At 42.3% G+C, this 17,164-nt stretch overlaps 2 protein-coding genes across 2 annotated transcripts in view; one reads left to right on the top strand and one right to left on the bottom strand.

The window, feature by feature from the left end:
* Nucleotides 1-14,177, bottom strand: part of ndst1a (N-deacetylase/N-sulfotransferase (heparan glucosaminyl) 1a) — a 44,456-nt gene extending 30,279 nt beyond the window's left edge. The window contains exon 1 of the mRNA XM_028589081.1: nucleotides 13,913-14,177. The gene's annotated coding sequence lies outside the window, so the exon portion shown is untranslated. The remainder of the gene's footprint in view (nucleotides 1-13,912) is intronic.
* A 2,221-nt stretch (nucleotides 14,178-16,398) lies between these two features.
* Nucleotides 16,399-17,164, top strand: part of rbm22 (RNA binding motif protein 22) — a 6,389-nt gene continuing 5,623 nt past the window's right edge. Inside the window, exon 1 of the mRNA XM_028589201.1 lies at nucleotides 16,399-16,538. Within this exon, the coding sequence (XP_028445002.1) occupies nucleotides 16,485-16,538 (54 nt within the window). The 5' untranslated portion in view covers nucleotides 16,399-16,484. The remainder of the gene's footprint in view (nucleotides 16,539-17,164) is intronic.

Genomic DNA, 17,164 nt, shown 5'->3' on the forward strand with positions numbered 1-17,164 from the left:
TAACTCCTCCAATAACAGAGACGGAGCCATGCTGTGGCCTCCCTGTCGGCACAGGGCACAACAGCTGAACCAACGGAGGGTCTGCATCTGCCCTGCATACCTCAGGGGATACGAGTTTCCACCACACACTTTATCCCTCAGGTGACAGTACTGAGCTCCATCCACTAACAGAGATGGACTGGGTGGTGGCCAATGGGGAAAACAGTGTCACTATCAGCCTGACAAATATGGGCAGTGTGTGTGCTAATGGTCAACGTAGGAGAAGAGTGGTGTGGATGGCATTGGCAACCGGTTGAAATCCCATACAAAATCAAACAAGGCCTTTGGAAGAAAAGGAAAAAAATAAAAGCCTATCACAGTATGACTCTGCAAAAAAAAAAGATTGCTGGCATAGTACTTTTCAACCCAAGTGGAGCGTGACAGTTTGCAACACAATCTTAATATATTATTTGATCCTCCCACCCTCGAGCAATGAAGTCATTATGCATTACGAGCTCCAGCGAGGCTCGAGACCTTGAGCGGCAGAACAGTTGACCACTCCTCACGGGAGAAGACTCCTAGGTCACATGAGGACAGCGGAGATGGGGTTAATATTACTGTCCCCGGTAGCCGGAGGGAGAGAGAAAGAAAAGCAGAGGATTAAAGGAAAGAAAATGAAAAAGAAATCTAAAGCATTTCACTTGTATTCCTTTAGACTACAAATTAACTACTCTGCAAATTGCAAGGATAAAGCAGTCCACCGCCTCCTGACTGCCGCTCTAATGGTGTTGCCTTTAAAACCTTTATCACTAATTCATTACTTTTGATTTTCCAGCAGCAAGGGTTGAAGCTGTGTCTTCTGTCTAACTGAGGGCTGGTGGCTGCAGGCCCTAATCAGTCAAACATACTAACAGCTTTCCTCGGGGGAGGATGAAGTCAAAAAACAGCATTATTGTACCAGTAGGCCATTTGCTCTGTGTGCAACTTCAAATGACTTTAATTTCAGACTCCCCAAGATGGTGTTTTGTGGAGTGGGTAAAAATGCCAGGCTGTAATGAACGTTGAGGCCTCCCCCCCAGTTGTCCCTCATTACAAAGTGGTTGTCGTCATTAAGCAGCACAGCATTCAAAGAATATGCCACGTTTTGAAGTTACTTTCAGTGCCTGTTCAATCAATAAAACAAACTTTCAAAAAAAAAAAAAAAAAAAAAAAAAAAAAAAAGAAATGGGGGGGAAAAAGCCATTTTCTTTGCTTGCTCCATCACACCCACCTCTCCCCTCACACATGGAAGCGTACACAAGTCTAATTAGCAGTGTCGTATCCCCTTGATGACTCCGCCATTTCCCCTCACTGGGAAGATTAACCACCACGACGCTAATATCAGTCTCACATCAACACAATTAGGTGAAGAGTGTAATGTGAGGCCTGTCGTCACATCTCCCCGGCTTCATTAGGGCACAGAGAAGACAACTTGACGACAGACAGGCCGCTGCGTCTGCAGATTGGGGAGCCGCTGAGGCAACCCAGACTGTCGCCGTGGGATGTGGTTAGAACTTGTCCTAGATAACACAATCCTGCCAGGTTTATTGTTGGAGGTAGATATTATAAAAGAGCTCACAGGCCACTTCAAAATCAAAGAAACTCTTGTAGTTTTCACTTGGCTTATCTGTTTATTAGAGCCAAGCAGTGACCAATTATAAGAAATCTACTTTTGGCTTTAAAAAGAGATAACCTCCTTTGTGCTATATGGTCTAGGTTGCATTTCATTTTATAAATATATATTTTTCCCTTACTTTATCTAAGGAATGATAACCTGTGTAGGGGTATATGGATTTTTCAGATCAGTTCGTCCTTTATACTGTATGTAAGTGATTAGATGTGCTATGTGCTATCCACAGCTGACATGACTGGAATGAGGATATGATTTTACCCTGTCGACCTATAAAATCTTTTTAACAAACTGCCTCATTCTGCCAATCCACCAGTTTTTGAGTATGCACGAGGTTCAGTGCTGAATTTTAAGATGAATGTCAAATCAAAGAACGCCAAGTCAATCTTTCTGTCATCCAACTCCTTCCTAAGTTTGTCTCAGGAGGCCGAAACTTAAGATAGTCAGGAAGGAGAAGCATCCATACAGTTTGACGTGGAGCCTGTTAAAGACAATCCATTGTTTAAAATTGTTTCCAGATGCTCCGTACTTTAAACCGTTGCATTTTCTGGCCACGATTTGTCATTCTTTCAGTCAATCTTAGGTCTTCCTATTAGTTTTCTCGTCAGCCAAGGCACCACCCAATGCATCCTAAGCGAGCAAGTGAACTTCTGGGACCTTTGGGTGCGTTTGTCTTCTGTTCTGTTACGAGAAATCCTTCAACAACTACTGGAAATAATTTGCTCAGACACAGCTTAAGAAAAACCCACAATTCCCCACGGTCCACATGCTGTAAAATAAACTGCCTGTTTATGCCAAGAATGCATTTTTAAAAGAACATTGAGTATTTGTCATTTCAAGGATTTGTCTTTGGCTTAGTCATCGGAATTACATGTGAGGCTTAGAAAGAACAATCTAAAAAAGACAAAAAGCTAATTTAACTGCAAACTATTTCACCATAATCAACTTGATGTATTAAGAAATGGGGCCAGTTGTACTAATGTCATTTATTAAAGGCAGAATTTGACATCCAAATGTAAACCAAAGACGAGCAGCCCCATCATTAAACATCAAAAACCAGAGCTGGAGCATATATCTCATTAACTAACTAAGCCTCCATAACATACACTAGACAGAAACTCAATCTGACCTATAAATATTTGATGATGCCATTTTTTTTACATTACAAAGTATATATTACATAGCGTATTATATAAAGCTGAAAGAAAACTAGTTGCTAGCAGGTAATAACAGCAAATTTGATAAATGATTAATTGTTTTCAAGCAAAATCGCCAAACATTTGCAAGTTACAGCTTCTTAGACGTGAAAAATGTGTCACATATGATATGATGAGCATTTAGGGTTTTGGACTCTTGATTGGAAATCATAGAAGACATCATCTAGATGTTAGGGAACATGAATTATTAAGTTACAATAATTGTTAGTTGCAGCCATAGTAACACATCTTCTAATCACAAAAGAAATGCTTGTTTTTCATCCAAATGTTAAATACCTGTCATGTATATTTTTCAAAATAATTTTTATAATAATATAAAATATATAAATATATATATATATATATATATATATATATATATATATATATATATACATATACATATATATATATATATATATATATATATATATATATATATATATATATATATATATATATATATATATATATATATATATATATATATATATATATATATATATATATATATATATATATATACACATACACACACACACACACACACACACACACACATACATACACACACACACACACACACACAAAGATATATACGGGGAATCTATGCCGTCTCTCATGTATTGTTTTCAGTGACAGAAACAGATCCCACCTTGACAACATAAAGTGCCGCCATGCACTATGATGTTAACACAGATGTCTGGATCAGCCTTCAAAAGTTGATGTTGCCGTCGGCTCCTTGCGTGATGATTTCATTTAGGCCTTTAGACCATCTAAAAAAGGTTCCAGGCAGAGATATCCATACGATCGGATAGGTTGTTGTCATCTGATATTAGAGCACACAGCAGATATTTACAGCTTTCTGGAAACATCTGTAGGCTCATCAAGGACTGTCAGGGAAGCAGAGTAAACAGCATGCTTACTAAAAACTCACTCCCCCATTCTAACCAGGCCTGTCAATCACATGAATCAAGCTAGTGGCTGCGATTCAGATGTGGATAAAAGAAGAAGGCTGCGCAACGGATGGTGCAGCAGCCCGACAAGCAACTACACCACAAGCAAAGAAATATGCCTATTAATTGCAAAAGACAAAAAGGAGAGAGTTTAAGACGCAAACAAACTAAAATACAACAAATGCTCAGCTAATTGAGAAGTTTTGCTCAAAGAACTGCAGCAGATCATTAAGTGATAGCTTGAGCAGCGAGTTTAAAAATATGTAGCGAGAAAAAAAAAAAAAAGAGATGTCACTGAACACAAGCGTACAGAACAGAGCAGAGAGGAAAACAAGAGAGGTAGAACAGAGGGAATCTAACAAAAGACAACAGAACATAGTCGGAACACAGTGGAGCCGAGCACAACACCAGAACAGGCTGTAATTGTGTTGTGCCGGACTGACCCCAGCGCATCCCAGCAGGCATTGCATGATGAATGGGCCTGGCGATGACTACATCCCACAACCCTCCCCCTCCTCCTCACATGCTCTTTTCTCTCCCTCTCCTCTCTGTTGCCACTACTAGCCCTCCTTCTGTCCCTCCCTTTGCTCCCCTCCTTTCCCAAAACCACACTCTATTCAGCTGCTGCCATCCCACAAGATTAATTTGCATTCAGTGCACTTAGTCCTCGTATTGTGCTCTGACACAATGACATATTACAGTGCACGGCACACCTATTAAACATATAGTCTAGCTTGAGGGTCAATGCTTTTTTTGCAAGATGGGTTATGATAGAGTACAAATGTGTATAGCAAAAAGCATGAGGCTCAATCGGTCGGCTACGAACGCAGAGATTCTCTGACAGTCGAGTCACAGCGGAATCATTATAGGAACAGTTAGATAACCTTGATTAATGATTCACTAGACCCAAACTAATCAACTGGGTCAGATTGAGTTAGCAGTGGTAGCAAGAGCATAGAGACCTTCAGGTTAGGCTGTGTGAGAAGAAACAGCAGCAGTGAGATCGAGACGGGGAGACAAAAAAAAAAAAAAAGAAGGAAAAAGCGATAGAGGTGTTGGTGCAACTCCACTATAGACCCCGAGGAAAGAGACAGTAATGCATGGGAAATGGGCTTTTTCCTCCAGATTTCTTTGCTCCCGTTCTCCTTCTACAGTTCCATCATGCGCACGTCCAAGGGGAGCAAAAGAGGGAGACCAAATTTAATTTGCTGTACCGTCTCAAGCTATCACCCTTTGTGCCTAGGGACAAAATAAATGGATTCTGGAATTTAAAAAGATGAGTGAAATAAAGAAATAAAACAGGGCACTCAGGAGAAGGCATAAGAGACAATAGCACAGAGGGTGGCAACGAGAAATGAGAGCAGAGTTTGTGGGAAGCGGAGTGTGTGCGTGCGGGGGGGCAGGATGCTGGGAGAGCGTTATGTGGGCCAGATATTAACTGTATGGTTATCATAAGGAGGCCTGGCCATCTGGAGAGGCCACAGGTTTACTCAAACAATCAGATCAGGGTGGGGATAGCAACCACTGCTGACAGTGCAGCGTCCAAACATGGAGGTGGCTGAGGGGTTAACAACTCATTACCTCACCCTGCTGCGCTCCACGGTGAGGTACAGTACGGGACTGTGGTGGCGGTGTTTGTGTCTTCTTCGTAACCCACAGCGCACCTTTAGGCTGTTACTCAACAAAGGGGAGCTCAGTGCAGTGACATCACCACAGAGACACTACGCCTGTGTGAGGGAGGCAAGTGGGAGACAAGGGCGTGGAGGATGGAGACTGTGGAGGCTGTGGACTGTGTGGGAGTCCCATTACTCCCCTCCAGCTCTTCTCTACCTGTCACATAAGCACTTTGAGGACTCAGCAGTAAAGCCACAGTCTTGACAACTTCAAACGCCTGCTTTGCTGGGGTAGAACAGAGGCAACAGAGGGATGAATGGAGGAATAAAGGAAGAAAGAGGAATCTAAAAAGCACCAGGTTCGCACAATGTGTAGCCTCAACATTGTGATGTGGGATGTCTTGAATTTCATTATGAGATTCTTGACTCAAGTTCATCCGCTGCTCAGTCCCACAGTAGACGAAAAAAAAAAAAGAAAGAAAGAAAGAGGGGGCCTCCAACCCGGCCCATTGAGAGCCAATGAGCTTTGGTCGAGTAACAGCAGCGAGTTGGGGGCCAATATGGAGAGAAAACAAACACAGACCTCTGGTCAGGCACACACAGCCCGGCCCAGACACCTGTGTCCCATTCACCAAACATATCCGGCCACTTAACACTTCACAGAGGGGGTAGGGTGGTGTTTGTGTTTGCAGGCTTGCACACCCCACTATGGTTCCTTTAGTTTAGCTTCTTCAGCCAAACAGCCTCCGAGCTTCTCTGTAAGGACCAAATGCTTGCGACTGTAGCACGTCCCGCTGAGAGCAGCCAGCCGTTACACCACCTGACCATCACAACTGACCCCGTTCAAAGCTGCACCGCCTGAATAAAACTGGCTAAAACATCGCAAAACAAAGCCCATTCATCCTGCTGTCATTTGCAGTCTCCAGTCGTCCTCCTGTCTAGGTGCCCCAGCTGCATCTGGACTGACCTCGGGGTTGCCAACACCTGTCCTGCATGGACAGGGACAGCCGTGCGCACGCGCACACGCGCACACACACACACACACACACACACACACACACACACACACACACACACACACACACACACACACACACACACACACACACACACACACACACACACACACACACACACACACACACACACACACACACACACACCCACCCAGGATGGATGAGAGACAACAGGCTGGGCAGACATGGCACCGCCATGGATCAGTGGAGGGGTATGCTTGGAGCTGCCAGCAGCTAAACCTCGGGTCGGGACCATTACAATTCTTTCCACCTCAGCACTTCAAAATGGAAAAGAGGTTTGCCATCAGCTGTGGTCAGTTTGTTACGGTGGATTCTCAACACCTCGATGCAATTTAATGAATTGAAATGGAGATGACCCATAACCTTGGGAATGCACTCATAGTTTCCACCCACAGATTAAGCTAGATAGCAGGGCTGAGCGGTTTAGACGTAGTGGAGGCCGCAATGCTTTGTTTGCAGTGAAGCCAAATGCACGCGCAGATGGGAGCTGACTGGACACCAGATGACTTGCTGTGGTGTGGTGGCGTGGTCTGCTTTGAGGCTAAGAGACAGGGGAGAGAGGGAAAAAAGAAGAGAACAGGGGCACTGGGCCCCAGATGCCCTGCTAAAGTTTAGTCAGTCCTGCTGTCCTGGTGGGAGGCCACGATGCTCCGTCCTGGTCTGATCTCAAGGCCGAGTCACAGACGTGCCCGTTTTTATGTTGTGCCGTTTTCCAGGCTAACAACAACAGTCTCTATCATCCTAGGCAAACAAAGGGAAACGGAAACCTCTACATGACCTGGTGTAGGTATTTACTCCTCACTTTGCTACAATATCACTGCTTATCCCGACAGCAAGGTAAACACAAACTCCAGTTGGTAATCATTGAACGTGGTCTTCCTGTCATCATCAGGTCACAGCTGTGGTCTTGTTTAAGTTTCAGGAAGAAACAGTCAAACAGCGTAAAGGCAGCTACACAAGAAGACAAGGACACCGACTAAACACTTACTGTCCGTTAATAGGTACACCTAACTAAAACTAATACATCAGCTCTGCAATGACTCCCATCTTCATGATGTTACAACGTTCCGCTTTTGTTCCAATTGTTTCCCGTCAACCTTGAAAAAAAAAAAAAAAACACCTTTTTTTCAGTTTGTTTTTGCTTTTCCCAACGTTTTAAATTATAAAATTTTTCTTCTACACATTTTTAGCGCTTATTTCTACATCCCATATTTTCTGATATAAAACAAAAATTGAAAGCGGGTCAATTTGACCCGAAGTCAACACAAGGTTTAAAGCGTAACTCTCGCCAAAATGCAACCTGGGGTCTTTTTGGGAATGTACCCGAGTCAAACTTTCGTTTAAAAGCATATTTAGGACAGAAGCGCTACTTGAATTACCGTATTTTCGGTCAAATGGCCTTTTGAACGGGAGCGATAGGGGCACTTTTATGCTAGCCTCAAAATAGCTATTTTTAAAACACCAAGAAGGCTCAACACAATATAAAACTTTGCTCTAAGTATCACCAGGGGATCTACACCTTAACGAAAGCATTGACAACGTTGTTTGTGTACCCAGAGTTTACTAAAAAGAGGTTTTGAACAACTCCCCGTAGCTCTTGTTGTTTCCGGCCACAGCCATTTTATCAAAAACAGTTGATTTCCGAATGCAAGGTAACAGGGATGAGAGTAAAGACGGAAAGCTCCTAAACCTTAGTTCCATATAAATGCACGGATAATTCATTGTTCTGTCGTTAGTGAAAAACAATATTGACCTTATAGTTGAAAAAGGAGCCTCATATAAGAATGACATTTCCTCCTATGGAGTCCGTTCATTCGCATTCGTATATCGACTCGTTTTGACTGACGAGGTGGTAGCGGCCGGAAACAACAAGAGCTACGGTGAGTTGTTCAAAACCTTTTTTAGTAAACTCTGGGTACACAAACAACGTTGTCAATGCTTTCGTTAAGGTGTAGATCCCCTGGTGATGCTTGAGCAAAGTTTCATGTTATGTCGAGCCTTCTTAGGGTTTTGAAAATAGCTATTTTGAGGCTAGCATAAAAGTGCCCCTATCGCTCCCATTCAAAAGGCCATTTGACCGAAAATACGGTAAATCTTAAAAGTGGCACTTCCGTCCTAAATATGCTTTTAAACAAAAGATGACGCGGGTAAATTCGCAAAAAGACCCTAGGTTGCATTTTGGCGAGAGTTACGCTTTAAGGTGTTATTGTGGGACTGCATTCATTTCAGCTAGGTGTACCTAATAAACTGTCAACTGAGTGTATATTTGATCAGTGTTGATACTGATAATATAAACAAGTCATTTTGCATTTTACATGTGCATATTAGTAAAGTGTTTTTCAAGCAAGGTAGCATCCACATTGTACAATAAAATGAAATGAAAGTTTAGCAGTTTTTGTCAGTTTAAATATTACACAAAGAAACCTTATTTAAAAAATAATAACGTATATTATAATAATAAATGGAAACACTAAACGGTTTACGCTTTCCACTTATATATTATATGCATGGTAAACAACTTGAGGCGTGCGTGAGCATTGGGCTACACACACATCATCTCTAGAGTAGGTGAGAGTATGTGTGTAGCATCTGTGGTGCAGCCAGACCCGGTCGAGGACACGAGACAACTGGGTAAACATACAGACAGCACCACCCCCCCCCCCCCCCTCCACCTGTCTGCCTTCCGTGCTCACATCAGAAAGCTTTTAGGACCAAGCCATAGGTTCAATGATGTAAGGCTAATGTCAATGTGACAGTAACATTTACACAGAACAGGTCATCACAGATTTCCTGTTCTCCTAGTAATAGTACAAAATAGGCTGGGTGATATGGAGAATATCAAATATCACAATATTTTTGACCAAATACATCGATAGATACCGCAACGATATTGTAGTGTTGACTATTAGTGCTTTCACAAAATATTTACACAATGAGATTTTTGATAAATAATAATAATCAGTAATGTGGATATAATGACTAAGTGGGTAAAGGCAAATAATAAAAACACTAACAGTCTGGTAAGTAACTTTACTGTAATGCAGCCTTTAAAACCAGGAAAAGACACCACTTATGCCATATTATGATATTACGATATCCAAAATCTAAGACGATATCTAGTCTTATATCACGATATCGATATAATATCGATATATTGCCCAGCTCTAGTACAAAACCTTGACCCCAATAGAACATGCTCAAAGTTCCTTTTTATAAACTATATGTATGTCTCAAGGCAACACTAAAGCAACATAAACACATCTGAAAACGAGCCTTCCAAATGGCTAAATGGACAAAGGACAAAAAAACTAATCCAATCATATCCAAGACTGATAGCACTTATGATGAGGACGGGGTTAGAATATCCCGCAGTGAAGTGGTGCATTCTCATTACTCCATCTCTCCATCTCTGAAAATGGTTTCATTAATAGGCCAGTGCTGAGAGCTCCCTTGAACGCGCTGTACCCCGAGGGTCCATCGGAATGGCTGAGGTGAAGTCCATTAACACCCGACAGCTTGTTTTTTGACCACTAAATAAAACAGGGTATATTTCTGTGTCTGCAGTATAAATACCCCTTAGATTAGGAGCTAGCGAGAACTAATTTCTGGGGTTGAAAACTGAAAATTAGATTGGGTTCCTGATACAGTTTCATCACAGGCATTGATCTAGACCCAGGTGAATTTGTCTTACATGTAGATGTCACATGTCATGTTACTGTCAGACAGTTCTCAGAAAGTCACAGACCAAGAAAAAAGCTTCATGCCACAACTTGTCTAGAGAGTAGCCAAGCAGGATATAATGACGTTTTGGTTATTTGTCAGAAGTCATTTAAGTTCCAGTTTAACTGCCTCAATGGGCCTAATACAACGGAGTGTCAACTAAATGCCTACAATTATGTAAATGTCTATATCTAAACAGTGGTGAGTGGGCTGGGGTGTGATAACTAGAAGAGCTATAAAAAAACCATGCTGTCTTCGGCTGTGGATAAATCCATCTCTCACATAACCTGTCCTGTTCTTCTGACATACTTCCCCGATTCCTCAAGCAACCAGAGCTGGCTACCTCGGAGCCTAAGACATAGCTCTTACTTTCCCAGCACACTCCCATCATGTGTCATCTGATGAAACGCTACACCCTAGTCACCATTATTCGTCTGGATACAGGAGCCTCTGGAATGTATCAGATTCCTGCCTCAGGGGGTAGGCACCTTGGAAACATGGTCCTACCTCCACCGGCTAGCCTCTCCCACTTTTTCTCTTCATCTATCTTTCCATTCAACAAAATTCCACTAGAGGCCTGCTTGATTTACACCGCCTCATTGTCCATCTGACATGTGCCCACATATTTGACGTACGTCTCACAATAGAAGGACATGTGAGGGACAGTTTAGAGATTTGGGAGTGTTTTCCAGCTGTCTCCTGCCTCCTTTGTGTCCCAACCAAAGGGTAAAACATCACAATGGACATGAACTCTTTGCTACATTTAATGCTGGGTCACACTACCTTCCATGCTTGAGCACAAGCACCAGAGCTCAACTAGAAATTCAAATTAGAAAACTATTTTGTCCTCTAATGCAAGAATGGTACAACCACTCTCAACCTATCTCCTCTCTCCAGAGAGCAACAGTTATGCAGAGCAGTACTCAGGCCTGTAGTATTGAGTATCTGAGTCACTGGCCTGCGTAATTCAGTCTAGAGAATTATGACAGTGGAAAATCATTTCCCTGGGCCGGGGGATAGGAGGCCATGGCTAATCGTTCAGTAATCTGATCTGCCTGCATACTGTAGCATTCAGCCGCGCCGCTAGCCTAGCCAGTCACACATGTGGACACCCCCAGTGCCTGCCAACTATCTGATGGAGGCTAGCACTATTCAAAAACAACTCTCCAGGTTTTCCAGAGGATTACAGATGCGATCGGATCATTTGCTAATACTCAGTTGTGCTGTGCTGTTTGAAATGTATTTACTCCACTCATGCTCTCCAATACCCCTCACGATAGCATAGCCTAAGCCAACAAATGCCGCAAACACATTCCAGGCAGAAAAACGCACTTCAATACAAGCTACCTTACGGGCTACAATGGTACAATCTGCCTCTTGCATTCTGGTGTATTAATCCAAAAGCTTGACTTAATGAGGAAACATCTCAGTTTGTCTGTCAAACAGCAGGCTATTTTGGGTACACTTCCAATTGTAAATTCCAGTATCTAGTGGAGCCAGTGGTGTTGTAGTAGTATATGAATAAGAACCATAGGGAGCAGTACTGTGGCACAAAGCAGCGCTTATACCCAGCAGAGAGGGTTGGGGGGGGCTTGATTTCTGGAAAGATGCCTGGCTTCAGCCCCACTCTAAAGAGAGGTCTGCCCCCCACACACTGAGTGTGGATACAAGGGGCACTGACATGGAAAAATACAAGAGTTGGCATGTTGTTGGGCACTGAAGTTCCCAACAGTTACCTTGTGTAGCATTAAATGTGATGGTATAGTGACTGCACTACAATTAAACGTACATCCTCCTTCATGTGGCGATGAGTTGCAGCAAAGCGGTCAGAGCTATGATTGACAACAACATGCTTCTTACACTTCCCCATTCAAGCCAAAAATCTAAAATGACGAATTGTCTGTGATCATCGGTCTCATTCTGATAAATGGCCAAACATCGCTTGGTGACGCCATCTGTCATATACTGTCATGCCCACAGTATTTTATCAACCTCCATGTGTAGGCATTGTAACCCAGTCGCAGCATTTCACAGGCATATCTAAGCGAAGAGATGCTGATACATGATCAAATGGCTGCGGCAGCAGCGGCAGCCTTCATCAACTGAAAGCGCTAGATCACAGCATGTTTGGCAGCCAGTGGGAGCAGTCAGATGGAGGGTTAGAACAACCAGACAAACAGTTGGGACAGATAAATAGAACACAATTTAAGATTCAGCTCTCCGCAAATGTGACAAACAAATGACAGCAACCACACTTTTTTTTTTTTTTTTTAAATCTAATCTGCAAATGGAATAAGCTCTACATTTTTATTTTTTCTCCAAATGATGAGTGGAACATCTGATAAACAACACATGGCTTTGGAATAAGAAAAATTTGAAGCATTGGTCAAATAAATCTCATGATACACATAAAACCAGACGGACAGCACTTTTCACTTACAAGGATGTCTTCTGCAGCTGAGGCGAAATGGAGGAAAAGTCCTTATGACTTTGCCAAATACATTCTGAGCGTGAGTCATGCTCCTTTAGTAATCTCTTACTCACATAGGTGCACGCTTGCACGCACACACACCCAAAGGCAACAGATTTTAGGCAGGTCTGGACTGCCCCTTTTTGCTACGGAGCAAAGTCAAGTGTTTATAGTATTTAATAGATGCAGCTCTCTAGGTGAAGCTAAACAACAAAGAGTAACAAAGCAGCCTCATGCAGTAAATACAGATCTTATTTAAGAAAGGGCACTGCATCGTTGGTGCATTGTGCAGCAGCCACTATGCCACATATAAACAACATATTAAAAACACTTTAAACTGGGTGTATCATTGTTGACAGTGCCCTGCTTTTTGGTAAACTAAAACTGGAGAATGATATGGCATAGTCAGCATTATGTTCCCACCCAACACAAAGAGTTTATAGTTAGGACAAAATAGTTTTAAAATCTGAGGACCAATGTTTGTAATAATCAACTTGCAGATGATTCCTACAGGTAGCTGCATAACAGTCTGATGCATCATCTGTCATAACACAGAGCTGTCATCGCTGGTGATAATTAAGTTCGCTGAAATCATTTGGACAAATTAAATAATGTTAAAGCGGTCGCTGCATTCCCATGGTGAGCTTTTATCCACCTCTGTCATGTGCAGTACTATTCGATTAGGTGGCAGACAGTCCTATCGACCTTTAATCATCATTTGCACACAAAATCGTTTGGCCTTTCCATTGCAAGAGAGACATTAGACTGTTACATTTGTGGTTACATTGTCACAGTGTTGCCAAACTGTTAAAGCTAACTTGAGGCAAGCATTTGCTATAGCCTAGTCCTACTCTATACATCGCAGCTGGTACAAAGTTACAAAAACAAGTTCCTCGCTTGTCGCTGGTGCTGCATTACGGTATCCGGCTGGATAAAGGAATTCCGATATTAAATCACAGACCAGAGCAGCCGGACACAGCTCTATCCGGAGCACAAACTTCGACCTGACGCGCTTAAAAAAAATAACGTTAGCCTTTCTCTGCTGCCATACGAACGAGCTGCAAGCTGCACCGAGCCTCCACTATATCAGCGGGGCTTGTGTTTCCAGCCAGGAGAGAGTCAGGCCGAGAAACTGGCCTCATTCTCTGTCTGCGCCAGACAATGTTCACTAGCCTGGCCTGGGAGACGGAGCGGCGGGGCTCTCGGTCGTGTAGCCTACCAAACATGTGCGAAAACACCGCGACGAGACTCGCGTTGTCTCGATGTACTCACCTCGTTTGAGTCTAGGCGGATCTGGAGCAACACAGTCCGGTTGGGATAGTTAGGGGATTGAACCACACTGGGCGCATGTCGTCGTCTCGGTTTGCTGTCGGCCGTGATGTGGAAGCGGCAAAGCGGACTCGGCTCGGCTGGGAGAAATCGGGAAATCTGAGAATGCCCCTCTCTTTCTGCAGCTCAGTGCACCGGCAGTAGCCCATAACTGTCGACAGGAGGCGCCACCACGGCACCTTTTTGTCTCTAATATGCGCATACATGCATACTACACAACTCCTCAAAGAAATCACTGTGCGATCATGTTCGTGCACAGGTTTATCTGTATTCGTGCTCTTCAGTAGCCTACTCGATTATAGTGGACCGTCTCTACTATAAGCCTACACTTGGATTTAAGTGTGCAGTTATACTGGGATTATTCTGAAAGTTTTTATACCTACATAGTACAGGACCAGGAGCTCAGGGATAGTCATGATGATTTTGATTAGTCACCACACCATGCAGATTACACAACAAGCGCCTAAACACAAAATAAAACTTGTATTATCGGTGTTGCATCAAAGGGAAATGGACTTTAATAAATTTATTTACTTTAATAAAAAAATCACTTTAGAATTCCAGTAATGCTACTACAAATGCAATGTCATTGATGCTCTCAGTCATAGTGACCTTATTATAGGATATCAAGGTAGATCAAGGTAGCCTACTGCTATGACATCCTAAGGAACTACCCTACATTTATATTGATATTTTCATTATCTTTTGAGGGGACTATCTCCAAATATGGCACAGATTATTGCTTCAACATTAGTAGATGTAGGATTATTGGACAACAAACATCATCAATCTTGAATAACAAAAATGAGAGCTGGCTTTTACCAATTTCACCATTTCAGCACAACAGATAAATGAGTATGAAATATAGGCTAAAAATGAATTTAAATGAACACATAGGCCTCAATTGTGCATTCATCCTTCAGCGTACATAGGGACGTATAGACATCAACAGAACCATCAATACAACTCTAAGAATATAATATATTGAGCTCTGAGCCATTGAGCAGCTGTGAGGTAATAGTACACCTATGTTCACTGACCTTGTGACTTGTGAGGTCGGTGATTTTGATTACGGAGTGGTTAAACCCAAGACAAAGCCGTTCTTCAAAACAGCTTTGGCTGTCTCATCGACATCACATGACAGGAGATGCCCGGAAGGTTTACCACAGTGTCCCACTAAATCCATGGCAAGACACAGGGCAAGACATAGCTGTGCACCCAGTTTTGGATTTCAGTTGAACCCTTTCTCATGGAAATATGATCACACAGGAGCAATTGTTGATCAGTAATCAGTGTTGCAACTGATTATATTGTGAAATCACTGAATCTAACATCACAAATAACCGAAGAATATAGAAACGTTTTTCATTTGGAAATAAAGTAGCCTACAGCAGACTTTCTTTTCTGACCTCCTGAATGGTAGCTGCCCTAGGAAAGAGTTGCCAGCTCTTCAGGCCTATATGTCTAATCCTTGTCCTTTGACTCCTCCACAACCTCACCCTGCCTTTAAATAAACATTAGGGGCTTAATGCCCATCCGTAATCTTAAACATCCTCTGCCCTGCTAATTGGAGTTTCACACAGCAAAGACACCCTGACCTGAATTTGAACAGGTGGATAGATAAACTGTAAGTGGACTATACAATTGGCTTATAGGTACAAGCTCTTAGATACCAGCCAGTTAGCCCATCTCTCTCTCTCTCACTCACTCACTCACACACGCACGCATGTGCGCGCACACATGCAGTGGTAAAAAAAACTCTACTTAATTAAAAGTAGTACTATAAGAATGTAAAATACTCTGTTACAATTAAAAGTCCTCAAAATCTAGGCTTATTTAAAGTTAAATTATTAGTTATCAGCAAGTGTGAAAAAGTGAAGATAGGCTATCAGGGTGTCATGTTATTTATATAAGTTGTATTGTGTTATTGTTTTTCATTACTAATGCATTACATATCAACACTTTGACAATGTAGCTGGTCAATGTGGAGCTGTAAGCTTGAATAAGCCTAGGCTACTTTGTTACTGTTGGGTTGTTTATTAAAGAACATTACACCACATTTTATAAACTGATCACAAAATAACTAGAAACTATATTACGGTCAGCTAAATTTGATGGAGTTAAAAGTATACCTCTAAAATGTCATGGCGTAACAATGTAAAGTAGCATAAAGTGAATAGCTTTAAACTGTGTGTAACGTATTCTGAATTATGAGAGTTAGGTTTACTACAGCAAAAATGATAATGATACAGTTATACAAAGACACATAGGCCGATACACCTTTATACCCAAAACTCTGCTAGAGTCACTTTTGGTGCAAAGCCAGTAGTTATACTTTCCCAATAATTATATTTGCTTCTTATATATTATTTTTCTAATTTGAATATGCCTGATAGTTTATTGAAATAGGGCGACACCCTAAGGTGAAACGTGGCTCTCTGGCGCGGTGCATTGTGGTCTGACACCTCTTGTGTCGTCGTTGTTTTTTTGGCCCGTTTGGCTCGCACTCTGCAAAATGGCGACATCCCTAGGATCCAACACCTACAATAGACAGAACTGGGAAGACGCGGTACGTTTAGTTGGCACTATAGTTTACAGTGCAGGGAGTAGGATTAAAACACAGGCATTAACAGTTAAAATCAGGAATCTAACATGTCCACAAAATCGACTAGCGTGTCACAAATCTGGCCGGTTTGCTTGTTAGCTAGCTAGTTAGCCTGCCGTTAGCTAACGCTAGCTAGTAGAAGCGTGGCTGATGCGGTTAACCTATCTAGCTATGTTTGCTACAGTGTTAAGTGAATTCATAGAACAACCGCATTTAATCTGGACTCAATAGCGCTACAGAAGACGTGCGATAACATCCGAGATTTGGCTCAAAATAAGCATTGATAACCGAGTGCTTGTTTTGCGTTAAAGTTAGCTATCTGAGCTAATGGAGGCTAGCACTAGCAGGCTAACAATAAAACAAAGTTGCGTTAAGTAACGTTAACGCTTCCATTTCCACTCATAACCGGGTTATGCAGAATCGAGACAATCCGGCACAAATTGTCATTGTATGTTGTTTTGGATTAGCGAGCGTTGTTTCCTCGCTAATTTAAACTCGTAAAGATGGAGCTATAATGTTAGCCTAGCATGCGCTCACAGGAAAGGACCAAATCGGCTTGCCTGACAGGTCAATCTCAACTTTATATTACG

Source organism: Perca flavescens, chromosome 10 (genome assembly GCF_004354835.1).
Source record: "Perca flavescens isolate YP-PL-M2 chromosome 10, PFLA_1.0, whole genome shotgun sequence".
Lineage (NCBI taxonomy): Eukaryota > Metazoa > Chordata > Actinopteri > Perciformes > Percidae > Perca > Perca flavescens.